A 16,788-nucleotide genomic window follows, 5' to 3' on the forward strand; every position below is an offset into this window, starting at 1 on the left:
CTTTAGAGCAGTGGCTCTCAAGTGTGATCCCCAGACCATCAGCATCACCTGGGAACTTATTAAAAATACAGATTCTGAGGCTCTAGTAGTCAGGCCAAAAAAAATTTTAAAAAGGCATCCAGATTGGAAAGAAAGTAAAGTTGTCTTTGTTTACAGATGACATGATCTTGTATATAGAAAATCCTTAGGAATCTGCAGATATCTATTAGAAATAATAAGTTCAGCAAGGTTGCAAGATACAAGATCAGTATATAAAATTGAGTTGTATTTCTATATATGAGCAATGAACAATCTTAAAATGAAATTAAACAGTTCCATTCACAATAGCATCAAAAAGAATGAAACACTTAAGAATAAATTTAACAAAAGAATTTTAAGACTTGTAAACTAATATTGCTGAGAGAAATTAAAGAAGATCTAAATAAATGGAGAGAGATTTAATATTCGTGGATTGGAAGACTCAATATTGTTAAGATGGCAATTCTTCCCAAATTGGTCTGTAGGTTGAACACAATCCCTATCAAAGTTTTAGCAGAAATTGACAAACTGATCCTAAATTTACATGGAAATGCAGAGAACCAAGAATAGTCAAAACAATCTGTTGAAAAAGAACAAGGTTGGAGGACTTATATTTTCCAACACTTACTATAAAGCTATAGTATCTGTGGTACTGGTATGGTATAGGATTAGACGTGTAGATTGGTGAAGAGAATCAAGAGTTCAGGAATAAACTCTTATATTTATGGTCAGTTGATTTTCAACCAAAACGCCAAAGCAATTCTATGGGGAAGGAATAGTGTTTTCAACAAATGGTGCTGGGACAATTGGATATTGACATGCAGTAAAAGACATAAACGGCCACATATTGGATGGTTCCATTTATTTGCGATATCTCGAATAGGTATTTATGTGTGTAAGTCCATAGAGACATAAAGCAAACTGGTGATTGCCAGGCACTGGGTAGTGACTGCTTAATGGGTATAGGGACTTTTTGGGTTGTGATGAGGATGTTTTGGATCTAGACAGAAGTGGTGGCCGCATAACATTGTGAATGTACTAATTAGCACTGAATTGTACACTTTAAAATGGTTAGTTTTGGGCTTCCCTGGTGGTGCAGTGGTTGAGAGTCCTCCTGCCGATGCAGGGGACGCGGGTTCGTGCCCCGGTCCGGGAAGATCCCACGTGCCGCGCAGCGGCTGGGCCCATGAGCCATGGCCGCTGGGCCTGCGCGTCCGGAGCCTGTACTCCACAACGGGAGAGGCCGCAGCAGTGAGAGGCCCGCGTACCGCAAAACAAAAAAAAAACAAAAAAAAAGGTTAGTTTTATGTTATGTGAATTCCACATAACCTACTTTTTTAATATACCATATGACAAAAGAGTCTTCTTAAATACTGGCTTTCACTTTGGCACACTTGAAGGGCATAACACATTCCCATAGTAACAGTAGCTCACCACACCAGTCAGCTCAGCCAGGACACTACCCATCCCTCCCCGCCTCAGCCCCAGGCATGCAGGAGGTTGGAGGGGCATGCGTTTATTGAAAAAGCCCCATGGGTGATTCTGATAAGTTTACCTTATTGAGAGTCATTACTCTAAAGGACAAACTTGTAATTGGTCTACAAAATTCCATCATAATGTACATATCATAATTTAATTAACCAGCTGTTGGACTTGGACATTGCTTCCAGTTTTCCACAACCATAAATACTATTGCATTGACTCTATTTTCACTAATCTTTGTACACCTCTGATTGTATCCTTAGGGTAAGTTCTTTGCTACTGGAATTGTTGGCATCAGAGTGTATACATGTATTTAAGATTTTTGATCTCTATGAGTAACTTACCTTCCAAAAGGCTTATACCTGTTTATAAATTTTAATGTATTTTTGGTAGTGAGCTTATTATTTTTGCAGTTGAACCTTTTTCTCATTCTGAAAGTTTTGTGAAACTATTTTATGCCAGAACATAAAACATTATTCATTTTACTCTACTGAAATTTCAAGACTGTTACTCATTATTGGTTATAATACTGTCAGTACTCAGCAATCAGAAATTGTTCCTTTCCATATTCATGCATTCATTTTGGCATTTAACCTATTCAGCAAGCTACAGGACACAACAAATCCCTAATGAGAAAATTATTTGGACAAGTATAAAGCATTGACATCATTTTTCAGACTATCTTTCGAACTGTAGGTTTTAAAAGTTTATAGAACCCTACATGTGATTTGAATTATCACACATTTCTTTTTATTTTCCTTTCTTTCTTTCATTATTTTATTTTACACGTGTGAATGATGATGGAAAATTTCTTTTCACCATTTTGGTTATCAGATATTTCATATGTTGAATTTTTCCCCTCCTTTTATTTCATACCGAGCTCTAGAATTTTAATACTTCAGTTTGTTTACATCCTCTAGAAATAATACTTCTTATATAAACTACATAGTCCTGAGTACAGGACTAGATATGAGGATTGTATTTTCTCAGACTGAATATTAGGATGCATGGGACAGACTGTGTGATCCAGACTGTCTGGAAAATCTGTGCTCTGTGGGTATGTGTCTCTTAAGGAGGCATACCTGTACTCTAACTCTGGGTGCCATTTATATGAAGGAGTTACTGTGCAAGGGGGCGAGGTGTGGAAAGGGGCTGTGGGTGTCTGAGCTTGTCTATCTAGGGAAGAGGCTCAGCAGGAAATCTGTTCTAGAAATCATTCCCTTTGCTTCATGAATTAGAAAGCAAATTTCCCTATAGTGAAGTATGTCAAAGATATTCTGTACAAATAGAAGCAATATTCTGTATTTGGGTAAGTTTATTGCAATCACTTCAGGAAAGGGTGAGTTGAATCTGTGTAATTCGATTTAGAGGATAAAACTATTTATTCCTTGTATATACAGAAAGTGAGGAAGATTTCTGATAACTTCTATAATTTTCCTTTATTGATTTTGCAAATTGCAAAAATATAGCCTGCATTACTTCTCTGACTTACCAGTCGGTCTCTTGGGTTCCTACAGTTTGTAGAACTAGAAAAAATTTGTTTAGGAATTCCATTTTCCAGTACTCTATCCAATACAATAGCCAGTAGGCATATGTGGCTACTTAATTTTTAATTTTAATTAATATTAAATAAAATTTTAAATTTGATTTCTCGGTTGCACTAGCCACATTTCAAGTGCTCAGTACCACATGTGGCCGGTGGCTACAGTATTGGGCAGTACAGGTATAGAACATTGCTGTCATCACGGAAAGTTCTGTTGTACGGCACTGCTATCTGCAAGAGTGAGGCTACACCTAAGCAGCACCTTTTGAGAGGTCAACCAGGAAGCTTTAATTAGCTGCCTTTTGTCAGTCTTCCCCCTTCTATCAATTCATCAAGAGCTACCTTAAAGATTTATCGAGGACCTTTGTGCCCTAATGAAAACCAGCACTTACGCAGAGTCCTCTAATTACAGGAGAGAACAGTAAATTAGCAGAGAGGTTGCAGGCTCCAGCTCCTCAGAGCAGTAAATCTGGTATCCAAAAGGCACCTTTGATTCTAAACCTGAAAACGGTTATTCTGGTATGAACAGTTACATAAATAATAATTGACGTGAGTTTGACCTTATATTTTATAAAGCAATTCTATTAGTTGCTGATTCTGAAATATAGAGTTTATTACTCCCAAAGTTAGACAGTGTAGCTTTTGAAAGTTATTATATACATTAAAAGACCATCTTTATGAAATACTTTTATACAGACCGAAAAGGATTCCTAAGATATCTGTTCCATGCAATTGCTCTGAAATATAGCCATATCTACTACACTAACAAGTCTCATTTTTAATCTTCTTCAGAGAAGATAGCACAGCCTCCTTTAATCATATGCCCTGACTTAATTTTGAAACTCTAGCTTTTCGACTTTTGTTTAGATTATGCTTAAGTATCAAATACACATAGGCTATGCTGACTAAACTGAATGATAACTTTGGTTGTGACTATATGGAGAGAGATGGGAAGTTCTGATTTAATTAATGATCTTACCTCATTATCATCTAGGACCTAATTCTTACATGTAGTCAACCTAAATCCTTTAACATTTCTGCCTCGAAATGATTTTCTAGCCTTTTGGTCAGCCTCAACCACTCCAAATTCTCCACCCTTTTTACGGTTTTGAGTTGTGTTCTGAATCTTAGTAAGATGATCCTCTCTCAAATTCTTAAGTCACACTTGAATTTGTATGTCCCTGTGATGCGTTTTGCCCCCTCAGTATATCACAAAATGATTGTGTGACCTTGCCACTTGGGTGCAAAGCCAGTTTTCTATATCTCATACTTGTGTGTTTTGTATTTAGACTTTTAAAAATATACCTCCCTGCCCTTGGGCCTATCAGATTTCATGGTACTTGTTTCTGAGCTCAGTTAGGGGGCACCAGAAAGGGGGTATTGGCTTTTGACTCTGTCTTCAAGTCAGTAATTCATCTGTGTTCAACTCTCCTGTTCCTTACTTAATAACTTTGTTGCTTCCCTAAGTGCATGAACAGTAGCTTAACTTAGCAGAAGTCTGAGCTGACCATTTTCTTTGTTTGTTTTCCACTTCCTTAAATGAGACACAGAATCATCTAGTGGGGAGTGTTCCATTTTGATGTTTGACGTATTAGCTACAATTATGATTGAGCTTAATTACTTGTAGTTCGCTTTTTCTTTGAATTTAAAATCTGCCTTCTCCTTTCTAGGTTAATTTGCTTAGTAGAAAATTGTATCATTGGGCTTCCCTGGTGGCGCAGTGGTTGAGAGTCCACCTGCCGATGCAGGGGACACGGGTTCGTGCCCCAGTCCGGGAAGATCCCACATGCCACGGAGCGGCTGGGCCCGTGAGCCATGGCCAGTGAGCCTGCGCGTCCAGAGCCTGTGCTCTGCAACGGGAGAGGCCACAACAGTGAGAGGCCCACGTACCGCAAAAAAAAAAAAAAAAAAATTGCATCATTAATATTAGTAATCAGATTGTGAATTACTGTCTTTTTTTTTAATATATTTATTTATTTGTTTGTTTTTATCTTTGGCTGTGTTGGTTCTTCGGTGCTGCACATGGGCTTTCTCTAGTTGAGGCAAGCAGGGGCTACTCTTCGTTGCGATGCGCAGGCTTCTCATTGTCATGGCTTCTCTTGTTGCAGAGCACGGGCTCTAGAGTGCAGGCTCAGTAGTTGTGGCGCACGGGCTTAGCTGCCCCGTGGCAAGTGGGATCTTTCCAGGCCAGGGGACCAAACCTGTGTCCCCTCCATTGGCAGGCGGATTCTTAACCACTGTGCCACCAGGGAAGCCCGTGAATGGTCTTCTTAACTCAAAATTGTTATGTTTTACTCTCAAAACTTACTGAAGTATAAGTAAGATATACTGAAGTATATCTTCTAAACTAAAGTAGATAGAAAACTTCTTTACGAAGGATTTAATAAACTGGAAAGTTTGAAGAACTACTTGTATAAGATCTGGTTTTATGTTGTTATATCCACAGGCTCTTCAATAGCAACAGTGTAGTAGAGGGGTTGGCAAACTACAATCTGGGGACCAAGCACTCACATAAGAGCTTTACGATTTCACAAATTAATACATCTATATTTCTATTTATATATATAAAGTTTTATTGGAATACAGTGATGGAAATTCATGTACATATAGTCTATAGCTGCTTTCATGCTAAATGGCGGAGTTGAATAGTTACAACAGAGACTATATGCCCTGCAAGCCTAAAATATTCACTGTCTGGCCTTTTACAGGAAAATATTTTTGACCCCTAGTATAGTAAAAACCCTTGAACTGGGGAGAGTAGTCAGAAGACCTCCATTCTGTCTACTCTCGATTCTGTCTCTAAGTTGGCAGCAACCTTAATAGGTTACTAAGCCTCTCTAGACCTCAGTTTCTTCATCTGCAAAATGAGTCTCCTAGAATGAATCATCTTGAAGGTTGACTCTCCAACTCCAATAAAATTCTATAAATCCATAAACTGTTCTGGAACCATTTTGCTGTTTTACATAATAGCTTTGCATTGAATTTTTGAACCACATGCAGTCACTGAGTTTAGAGAGCTAAATAAACAAAACTGCTAACCATAAGACAGATAAATTAGGAACTTGCTACTATTGTTTCAAAAGAATTTACCTCTCAGGGCTCTTTTAAATAGTGCTTTCCCAGTATAAGTATTTCTAGATCTTTGACTATAGTGGTAACTAGAACAGGCCTTGAAACATAAAACTAACATATTAAGAAACTCAGCTGAACTTCATTTGGAAATAAAAATAAAGCATCTCTAAAATTTTAGTTTCAGTGTATGGGAAACATGTACTTTGATCTATAAAAATTCCATTTTCACCCAGCTTTTAGGGAACATGTGTAATATGTAAAGTGAAATAAGCTTCTACTACAGAAAGAAGAACTCAACATTCAGTACTATTTTTTTCATCATGGTAGCTGACCATAAAATTCTGCGTAAGAACCTCTCATGCATTAACCCTGGACTATTGGAAATCTAAAAAAGTTGCCTGGAATGGTATCATCAAGATCACTTCTCTACTTTTTGCTCTTCCCTTTCTGTTTATATTTGCTCTTTTTCAGTTTATATTTGTAGAAAGAAACCCTAACATAACCACCCCCCCAAAAAATGAACCTTGTAGAAATGTGTTTCCATTAATAATGTTATTAGAATTATTAGTAATTATTAACTTTATTATTATTGTGATTATTAATGATATTTAATAAATACCTATATACACAAAAGTTTGATCTTTCTTTTCAGAAAAATCCAAGAGTTCAATATTTAAAATTTAGACTTAAGCTGCTTTACACTTAGACTACTAGGGTGATATGATACTTAGACTACCTAAGTGAGCAATTCTCCCTAAAGCAGCAAAGGCTCTACTCAGGTTCTAGCTACATATTAGTAGGGTTAGGAATAATTTGCACTTACAAAATGCTTTATGATTTGCAAAGCACTTTCATAAACATTACGACTTTTGACAATCACGTAAGGTAAGCTATGTCAGTTTTAATATCCTCAGTTTACAAATGAGAAAACCTCAAGAGGTTAAATGATTAAATCAAGTAAGGTCATGCAGATGGAAAGTGGCAGAGCCCAGGAACACACCTGGATATTCTGACCTACACCTAACACTCACGTGATTCAACACATACAAAATAACTTTTATTGTTCTTATTGTTACTGAAACAATAATTCCCAACATTTTTCTACCCAATAGTCTTAAGGGATATCATGGACTCAATATGACAGTGGTTCTCAACTAGGAATCAAGGGAGGCTATGCATGAAGTTTAGAAGAGTCAACATGTAGTTGATTCTGCTGGGTGGCCTGAGTGAGAATACTGTACAAGAGTAACACATAGTCATTATTAATATCAAAAAGAAAGGAAAAAAAGATTTAAAAAAAGAAAAATGACTCACATTCCTACTACCCAGGGATAATTAATACTATTAACATTTTGGTATATATTCGGTCTTTTATATCTTTATTAACTTTTTTTTCAAAAATAAGATCACACTACTACAGATTTTTTAAAACCTTTTTTTGTGTAATTCATCACAAACACCTTATCATTTCAGTAAACACTCTTCTGCAGCATCATTTTATAGTGACTGCAGAATATTTCATTGTCTAGTATATGTTTAAGTTCAAGATGTAAATGGTTTCATATACTTTTACAATCCTCAACAGTGTTAGTCTGGTATGTGCGTGTGTGATTTATCTAAAGGAATCCAAAATTATTTAAAACCACCTCTTTTCTAGCTATCATCTCCTATATATTTGACCTTCTGAATAATTCTTAAATAAATATTTGGTAATTAACTTTTTTGTATATATGTATTTCTTTTTATCAATATTTTTTATTGAAGTATAGGTGATTTACAATGTGTTAATTTCTACTGTACAGCAAAGTGATTCAGTTATACATATATACATTCTCTTTTTTTATATTCTTTTCCATTATGGTTTATCTTAGGATATTGAATATAGTTCCCTGTGCTATACAGTAGGACCTTGTTGTTTATTGTATTTCTTTTAATAATATCAATATATATTTTTCAGGACTTCCCTGGCGGTCCATTGGTTAGGACTCCACACTTTTCACTGCCAAGGGCCTGGGTTCAATACCTGGTCAGGGAACTAAGATCCCACAAGCCACGCAGCATGGCCAAAAACAAAAACAAAATTTTAAAATATATATATATATTTTTTCATCTCTTTGCTTTAGGGTGCAGTACTAGCAGCTGTTTCAAGTCACAAATTCAACTCATTCTATGGGGATCCCCCTGAAGAGTTGCCAGACTTCTCCGAAGACCCTACCTCCTCAGGTAATTGAATCATTCATTCATTCACCAGCGTGAATCATTTAGTGTCTACATACTTTCTCTTCCATTAGGAATAAACTTTTTCTGTGAATCTAGTCAGATCCTCCATGGGATTCTAAGGAAGTTTGTCAGCAGCCAAATTCCATCCACATGTGTCTGATTCCTTTTCATTTTAATACCGAAATTGCTTTCCCCTACTGCTCCAAACTGACATTTCACTTTTTTTAATCTCGGAAATACTTCTTCCCCTTTCTCCCCTCCAGACCCAACACTGTACTTCATCCAATCCAACATTTGTAGTCAGTCTTTTTGAATCTTTGTGATTACCTTCTACCTCAACAAAAATTTCCGATGTAAGATTTCCCCATGTCAACTGTAGCAGATCAGACTTTGGAACAGCACTGCTTTTAATTGAATCTTTCAATGTAAAGCTGTCTTGTGAATTATCTCTAGAAACAATTTACAGGTTCATCTCTTTTTATAAAGTCTATAGCAAGTCTACACAAGCATTCAAGGGAGAGGAGCATAGAAGAAGAATTGCCTCTTTTGATGAAATGTATATAGATACTCCTGAAAAAACCCACTAATGTTCACAAAATTATTTTATAAAATGCTTAGATTTCCATCTTACCAGTGAGGTATTCTCAAGGATTATTTACTAAAAATACATAGGACTCATTTATATGTATATGTAAATGCATGTATATGTGTTACAGTTTTTAATTTTTATTTGTGTATTTATTTACTTAACTCCTATATCATATGTCCTCTGGCCTCAACTTTTCTTTCTTTCATTAGAATTACTCGGTATTTGTCATGTGGTTGACTTTGCGCTAGTGATTTGATTTTTGTACTCTCGGACTGGCTCATTCAATATTCGTGCATCAGCATTGGAATCAAGGCCCAGGGCCCTTCCTAAAGCATGAGTTGTTTGTCCTTCACTGGTAGCCATATAGGAAGAATGGATCTGCTAAGCTTCTTACTTGTTGGAACCATGAGCAATTTGTCAGTATTTATGCTTCTTCCTTCCTCTGTTATACACGTATGTGCACATACCTGCTCACATACGCATATACACACAGAGAGTTTCTTACCAATTGGTATGTGCTTATACCTTGTGCAAAATAACAGGATCAAATTTCCCATTCCAGCAGCTATATAGTTCCTTATTTTGACCTTTACCAGTTGGGATGTGAATCTTCCTCTTTTGAGTGAAGGTGATTTCCAAAAGCATTCATAAATGGGAATCTTCGAGAAGAGACTCTGAGGAGGACTTGCTCTTTTCCTCTTGTGCTGACTTGGTAATTATCCAGAGTCCTTCCCACAGGAAAGGCAAGGCATAGTTGTGTTATAGGTATATTCCCCACCACTCCCTATTGTTTCACATCTGTCTTTTTTTCTTCCAGTCCATTTTGTAGCTTTCTGTTGTTGTTAGCTCAGACCTCTTTCTTCCTTCCTCAAACTCAGATTACAGTTAACCCTTTCTAGGGGGAGTGAATCTAGTAACAGTTTTATGTTGTACTGTGGCTACATGATATAGTCACATACTTGGAATATATTTAGAGATTTTGGGTCAAGATCTCTAATACCATTTTCATCTTTAGAAATGGGAAGAGAGCAGGATGGGCCTTGCAACAGCTTCAAAGACCTAATCTTTAATGTTGCCCCTTAATATTTACCTCTGCTTAGCAAGACTTTAATGAGCTCTTAAGTATTCCTTTCTGTGAAGAGCTGGATTTTTCTTTTAGGAAAAGGAATTGTCTATAGTTATGCTTATTTTCTATTAAATACATTTTTATTGCCCAATTTTTTTCTGTTTTTTTTTAGTACAATCTCTAAACGATATGGTTGAAATAGTTTCTGATTACAGTATTTAATTTTTTTTTTACAGTATTTACTTTTTAAAAAAGGAAATTTCTCACACTGTCTTGTGGGTAGCCTGCAAGCCCTCAAATTAGTTGTTCACAATTTTGCATATATTGCTTCCCTTTCCTGTAGTCTCACCCTATGCCTTTTTTTTTTTTTAAGTTTCTGGAGCTTAACGATCTTGCAAGCAGTCTGTATCTTCATTCGATGTGCTAAATGTCTCTAAAATATTTTTGAGGGCACTGTCCAGCTGCTATCAATAAAAGATAAAATTGTTATGCAGTGTAAGTGTCTGATTACCTACCCTAAATGAAGAGGAAATTTTTATATAGTCAGATGTCAAAGACAAAGGAAATTTTTGAAGAAAATTTTAATGTTTTCCTAAATTTCACATGGCTATCAGGAATTATCATATGTTCCTAAAATTAACTTTTAATACTAGGCCATTTAAAGGAAGGCATTATCTATTATTGTCAGCATTATTTATCAAATATCTGTCTTTGCAAATTTCCTTTACTGCAACTAACAGCAATGGTTGTATGGTTAGTTGCAGAAAGCCTATGATGTTTTATCTAGACTCATATAAAGGCTTTATACTTACATAAGTTAACACATCAGTATTTTCATTTTTCAATGCATTTTTATTTTTAATATTTTCATTAATTTTAAGCCTAAATTCTTCTCTGTTTAATCCTAGCCCTTTAATTCTCCATCATTTATTTTAAGTTCCCAATGTTATCCTTTCCACTGCCTTTCTGTTCAAATTTGCATGGGTTTGTTTTACAGTACAAAACATAAAGCACTTTTCATCTTTAGCTGAATGTTCTTCCAGAAAGCCCATGTCAAAAAGAAAAAAGTGATCATAAAGCATGTGCTTGTAGGGCAGGGGTGAGGGGGTGGGGAAGGAGGAGTTAGAGAGAGAACAGTATAAGGTCGCCAACTGTCCTTTCTTGAGATGGACTGTTTTTCATCTTTAGATAATGCCTTTTCTATTCTTTCTGTGAAATGATAGTAAATGGTAGTTTGTTAAATTTTTTTTCTTAATGACCTTGCTTGACAAAATTAAAAGCTGGCAATCCTATTTTCCTCCCCGCAAATTCTATTCAAAATCATAATTTTAATTTTTAAAAAATAATTTAACAGAGCCTTTCATTAACAGTGGAAAAAATAATTTAAAATGAATCAGTTTGCCATCTAAAGAAGAGTTTAACATGTTTAGGTATGCTGTTTACATTGTAAAATAATGTTTATGTAATATATTTTTTCCTATTTTGATTATTGAAATTAGTCCATTATACATTCTCTAGAATTTGTTAGGTTTAATCTTAAGATAAACAGTGTATTGTTGCTTTGTTACTTAACAAAGTGGAAATATTCTGTTCTTGTCTTTCAAACCAAAGAAGTCAGAATCAGAACCCAGGGGATGTTCTCATGGAACACAAGGGCTCACTTTGGGCTCAGCTAAGAGACCATGCTTCTTGTGGCTCATCTACTGGGCCCAACTGTGGCTTGATAACCCGCTTGCTCTAAAATCATACTGTTTGTTGTTTGTCCATATGCTGCCTTCCTCCTAGGACTTCTAGCAGCAGAAAGTAGGTATCCCTTTGCTTTCCTCTAAGGTTTATCTTTTATGCAAAAGTGTTTGGCTTTGCATGGTTCATAATCAGCTTGACTTTTTCCTTGGCTGTTTCTGCTTAGATGTTTATTTATGAATTTTAACACTGCTTGACCATACAATGAAAACTTGGATATATTGATTTCCTGAAGCATTGTTATACAAATAATACTAACTTCTTACTTCTTTCATAAGAGGAAAAAGAGGCAGTGTTAAAATTTTAAGTGCACTTAATATTATTTCACATCTGAATTTCAAGCACAAATACATTAATTCCAGGGAAAGGCTAACAATTTATTTTATAGTTTGCTTTCAAGAAAACTTTCAGGGTAAGTGAACGTTCCTTTAATCTATAAGCAGTTTTTTTTTTAATCTGTTACTGACTCTATTTTTAGCTTATTGACATGGAGCTGTGAAATAAACTCCTGGATTCATGTCTCTTAACTTCTACCATCAGAAAGAACATTTATAAAGAATAATGTAATAGCTAGATTTTCATTACAAAGGGATATAATTTGAGTATGTGAGAATAGTAAAGTAAAAAGTATGTAAGAAATTACATACACACAAATGAGTATTAGTAAAACTAAGGCAATCTAAATGAGATGGGTGGATTGTATCAATGTCAGTATTCTGGTTGTGATATTACACTATGTTTTGTAAAAAGTTACCAGTGAGGAAAATAATACAGGGATCTCTGTATTATTTCTTACAACTGCATATAAATCTCCAATTATCTCAATAATAATTTCAGTTAAAATAATAGAATAAATCTTTACCTCAACATTGTGCTTACTGGGGGGAAAGTATATAAGAGACAAAGATAAATAGAAAATCTGGGTGCTACTAATTAAATTCATTGCCACACTTTCTTGCATTAATTACTTGTAGCTCAAATTGCAGCCAATTTAATATAAAAATCTCACAGTATGTTACTTATCTGTTGCTCTCTAATGAGTAAGCTCAAAACAGCATTTATCATCTAGCAGTTTCTATTGGTCAGGAATCTGAGCATGGCTTAGCTGAGTACCTCTGGCTCAAGATCTCTCATGACATTGCAGTCAAGATGTCATCCAGAGCTGTGATCTCATTTGAAGGCCCAACTGTAGGGGGAATCCTCTTCCATGCTCACTCACATGGGGGTTGACAGGCTTCAGTTCCTCACGGACTGTTGGGCCTCTCCATAGGGCTGCTCACAGCCTAGAAGCTTGCTTACCCTGGCACAGATGATCAAAGAGAGAGGGCAAAAGTAAGAGAGAGCACCCAAGACAGAAGCCACAGTCCTTACAACCTGATCTCAGAAGTGACATCCTATCACTTCTGCCCTCTTGTGCTTGTTACAAGTGAGTTAATAAGTCCAGCCTACACTCCAGGGAAAGAATTGATTATATAAGGGTGTGAATACCAGGAGTCAGGGATCTTGGGGGCCATCTCAGAGGCTGCCCACTATGTACAAGTTAATAACCATTGGAATGTAAGACACTTCCCATTTGTAACTGTTTTTGTTTCTCCAGATTTAGTACCCCTCTCCTTTTTTTTTTTTTTTTTTTTTTTCAATCAGCAGACCTATTGTGTCATTTGGGAATGAAAACATCTTGGAGGTATCAAGTAGTGCTTTTCCTTAGTTGTAAGGCCTTATTATGAATGGGCACTTAACAACCAGCAGAATGTTATTTAAAGTACTTTGACAAATTTGTGCCCAGTGATGTTGCTATTTGGAAATACAGATTGTTTTAACAAGTAAAATGGCATTAGAATTATGGTATCTGTACTCTGACAGAATACATTTGCAGAGTTTTTACTTCTTTTAACTAATAAATTTTAAGGCATCTGCACTAGAATCTATACATAAAGAATCTAAAGCATTTATCACCATGTGTAAGTTTTCATAACTTGAATTGGATATAGCACAGATGCTTAAGTCCAAAATACAATTTTCATTACAGGATTCACTATTACTTATAACTTGACTGATAACCAGGATTTGCTTTGTACAGTGGGAATAAAACCTGTTGTCCAGGGGTAGGGGTGGGGGGAGAGATTGACTGCAAAGGGACAAAAAGGAACTTTTGTGGAGTGATGAAAATGTACACCTAAATTGATGAATTTTAACTTAATTCTACCTTAGTAAGCAGATTTTTTTTAATGCTACTGTGCTTGCAAGGAAGGGCTTTAATTGAGTGAGTGATATGAATGTATGTGTACTGATTCAGTGTTATATAAATAGGACTGCTAATGTAATAGGAAATAGAGGTTATTGATAACTCTTCAGGAGAAACTAGACTAGATTGAGATGCTGAATTTGCTCAGTGATATTAAGTTTTATAGCTATACATATAATTTTTAAAATATACACATACAAATCTTTGTTGCTGAAATAACTGCATACATGGGTATATATGCGGTTTATCAGATGTATGCAGTGTATACATTTATCAAAACTCATTGAATGGTACACTTAAGATTTGTGTATTTCACTCTATGTAAATTTTACCTGAGAGAGAGAAGTATTAAAATCTATACTGATGTACTTAGAGGTGAAGTGTACTGATGTTGACCATCTGCCACTTATTTTGAGATGAATGAAAAATAAGATGAATTGATGTGTGGATAGATATGTGATAAAGCAAATATCGCAAAAATTAAATTGTAGAATCTAGGTGGTGAGTACAGTTCTTTCAACTTTCCATACGTTTGAAACTTTTTATAGTAAAGCTAGGGGGAAATAGTTTTAAGACAGACTCAACCTACTTTGACACTGAGAACGTTTTTAACATTCAACTATTTATTTTTCTGTCCTCCTTTCAGGTTATTTTTACTCAGTCAACTTTTTTATGAGACTTTTCCACTCTTGTAATGAAACTGTTCTAGACTCAAAGTTTTATTGACCTTTAAAGCATATTTCTCTAAAGAAATAGACTCAGAAAACATTTTTAAAACAGGTGATGTATTTATGCTTCTTTTGATTATTACTTCATAACAGTAGTAGAAAACTTTTTAGAAAGTATCAGTGAGATTCTTGGAAAAAGTAGAAATGTTCAAAGTTAAAATGTATAATTATCAACCTAATTTTTAGATACAAACTTGATTACCAAATGAATTATGCAAAAGTTAAAGCAAAATACTATTCTGAAGACAGGGCTTGATTACTTTCTAATAAATTTATCATTGTGAAAGTTTGGACCAAAGCGTAAGAAAATAAACCTTATATGGTAAACAAAATTCAGGTCAAAAAGAAAATAGAAATTGGATATCATCTCATTACCAAATGCAGATTATTCAGGTGTGTTGCTGAGGGTAAAACATGGTTTCAGGAGGGACCAGTCTGTAGTGGAAGGACTAGGTGTTAGAGACCTGGGTTCTAAGACTCCCTCTCGTACTCACTGATGTGGCTCCACAGTCATTTAACCCCAATGAGCGTCCGGTTTTTCAAATATAAATACACTTGTCTACAGGACAGGGTTATTATGGAATCACATAAGATAATAAGTGTGAAAAGCACTTTGGAAATTATAAACTGTTACACAAATAGAAGTATTAAAATAATTTTCATTGTGACTTTGAGGAAACTGCTATAAAATAAACTGTTTTCAGTGGTTACATATTTCTCATTATAATATTTTATTTGCAATTCTTTAGAATTTGCTCAGAAAACAATCATTTTAATCGAACCTATTTTATTGTGTCTCTTTGTACAAAGCACACTGCAAAATGCAGCCTGGAATACAAAAGTGAATAGAATACCTACAGTCCTGCCATTAGATAAATTGCCCTCTGAGGTGAACTTATGTACTATTGTTTGTTTCTTAAGATAGTTACAAGTTTATTCAGCGGTTTTATAGAGAAAAACATCCTTTTCAGTTTTTGAGGAAAGTCAATAGCTCTTTCAGATATGACAGTATTGATCAGCAAAATAAATACTAGTAACAGCTTAAGAGCTTGTGTGTGTTGTGTTGTTGTGTTGTGTTGTATTAATTATTACTACTGCCTCTGTGTTTAAAACAATAGCAATGGAAAAGCCCCAGAAATGTCTTTGTGTACATTTATATTTTATAATGAACTGCAAAATTATGAGATTTTTACATGGGCTGGGTGTTGAACTGCGGATAGCAATCGTACGCATCTGTGAGATATATGGTTCTGCTGGTCATACTCAAAGAAATAACGAAACTTAGAAGAGGTGTCAGTAGGAAGTGTTAAAATGATCAAGGGTAAAGAAAGATTTTGAGGTTAGACCAAATATATATGTTTATTCAATATGAAAAGACAAAGGAGAAATTGAATAAAAACTATAATTTTCCTAGCTAATTCCAGAAACTTTAAATTAGGGGCACTTTTCAGAGCCTGAAATAGGCAACTTGAGTACGCCTGTGCAAATGCTTCCTTTCACGATTGAAAACCTACAAAGTTAATCACATTTGGGTACAAGGTAAGACTATAAATCAGTTCAAAAAAGGTGACAGATCCAAGGAAATTAAATAGACCTGTTGACCTGGTGGGTCTTGCCTACTAGAGACACAGGCAATAGATGCCTTCGTGCTTTCCAGCAAAGCATCCACTGGGTCTGCCAGAGCACATTGGAAACCTAGGTGGAGGTGTTGAGTTCCTGCTCATCCACCTCTTCTCTGAGACTGTCCCAGCTCCTCCCTGGGCAGCCCTATTTCTGTACCACTTTATTTTTTATCTCTTCTCTATGGTTTGCTTCAGGGTATAGTATGCCTACTTCCCACACCAGCCTGAGAGCCCCTTCCTTGAGACCAGGGATCATACCTGTTTTCCCTGAACCCCCTGCCTCACACCTGGCAAAAAGCAGGAACATTTGGTAAAGGTTTTTTGGATATTGTCTGACCCAGTAGGGTTCAGGTTCTTTTCTAACCTCCATATCCATGCATAAACCACACGTCACTTCTTGTTGAAGGCTCCCCCTATGTTTCCTAGTACGGCCAGTTACTGTAGTTAAGTCAAGAAGAGC

The 16,788-nt window shown here is 35.6% G+C and overlaps 1 protein-coding gene across 13 annotated transcripts in view; it reads left to right on the forward strand.

The window, feature by feature from the left end:
* CASK (calcium/calmodulin dependent serine protein kinase) overlaps positions 1-16,788 on the forward strand; it is a 391,035-nt gene that overhangs the window by 274,077 nt on the left and 100,170 nt on the right. For 8 of the 13 annotated variants that reach the window (XM_060292132.2, XM_060292133.1, XM_060292136.2 and 5 more), the window contains exons 10-11: positions 8,239-8,338; positions 11,776-11,793. In XM_060292132.2, the coding sequence (XP_060148115.1) occupies positions 8,239-8,338; positions 11,776-11,793 (118 nt within the window). The remainder of the gene's footprint in view (positions 1-8,238; positions 8,339-11,775; positions 11,794-16,788) is intronic. The other 5 variants (XM_030834960.2, XM_030834961.3, XM_060292140.1 and 2 more) reach the window with 1 other exon arrangement.

The sequence above is a fragment of the Globicephala melas genome, chromosome X, assembly GCF_963455315.2.
Source record: "Globicephala melas chromosome X, mGloMel1.2, whole genome shotgun sequence".
In the NCBI taxonomy this organism is placed as follows: Eukaryota; Metazoa; Chordata; class Mammalia; order Artiodactyla; family Delphinidae; genus Globicephala; species Globicephala melas.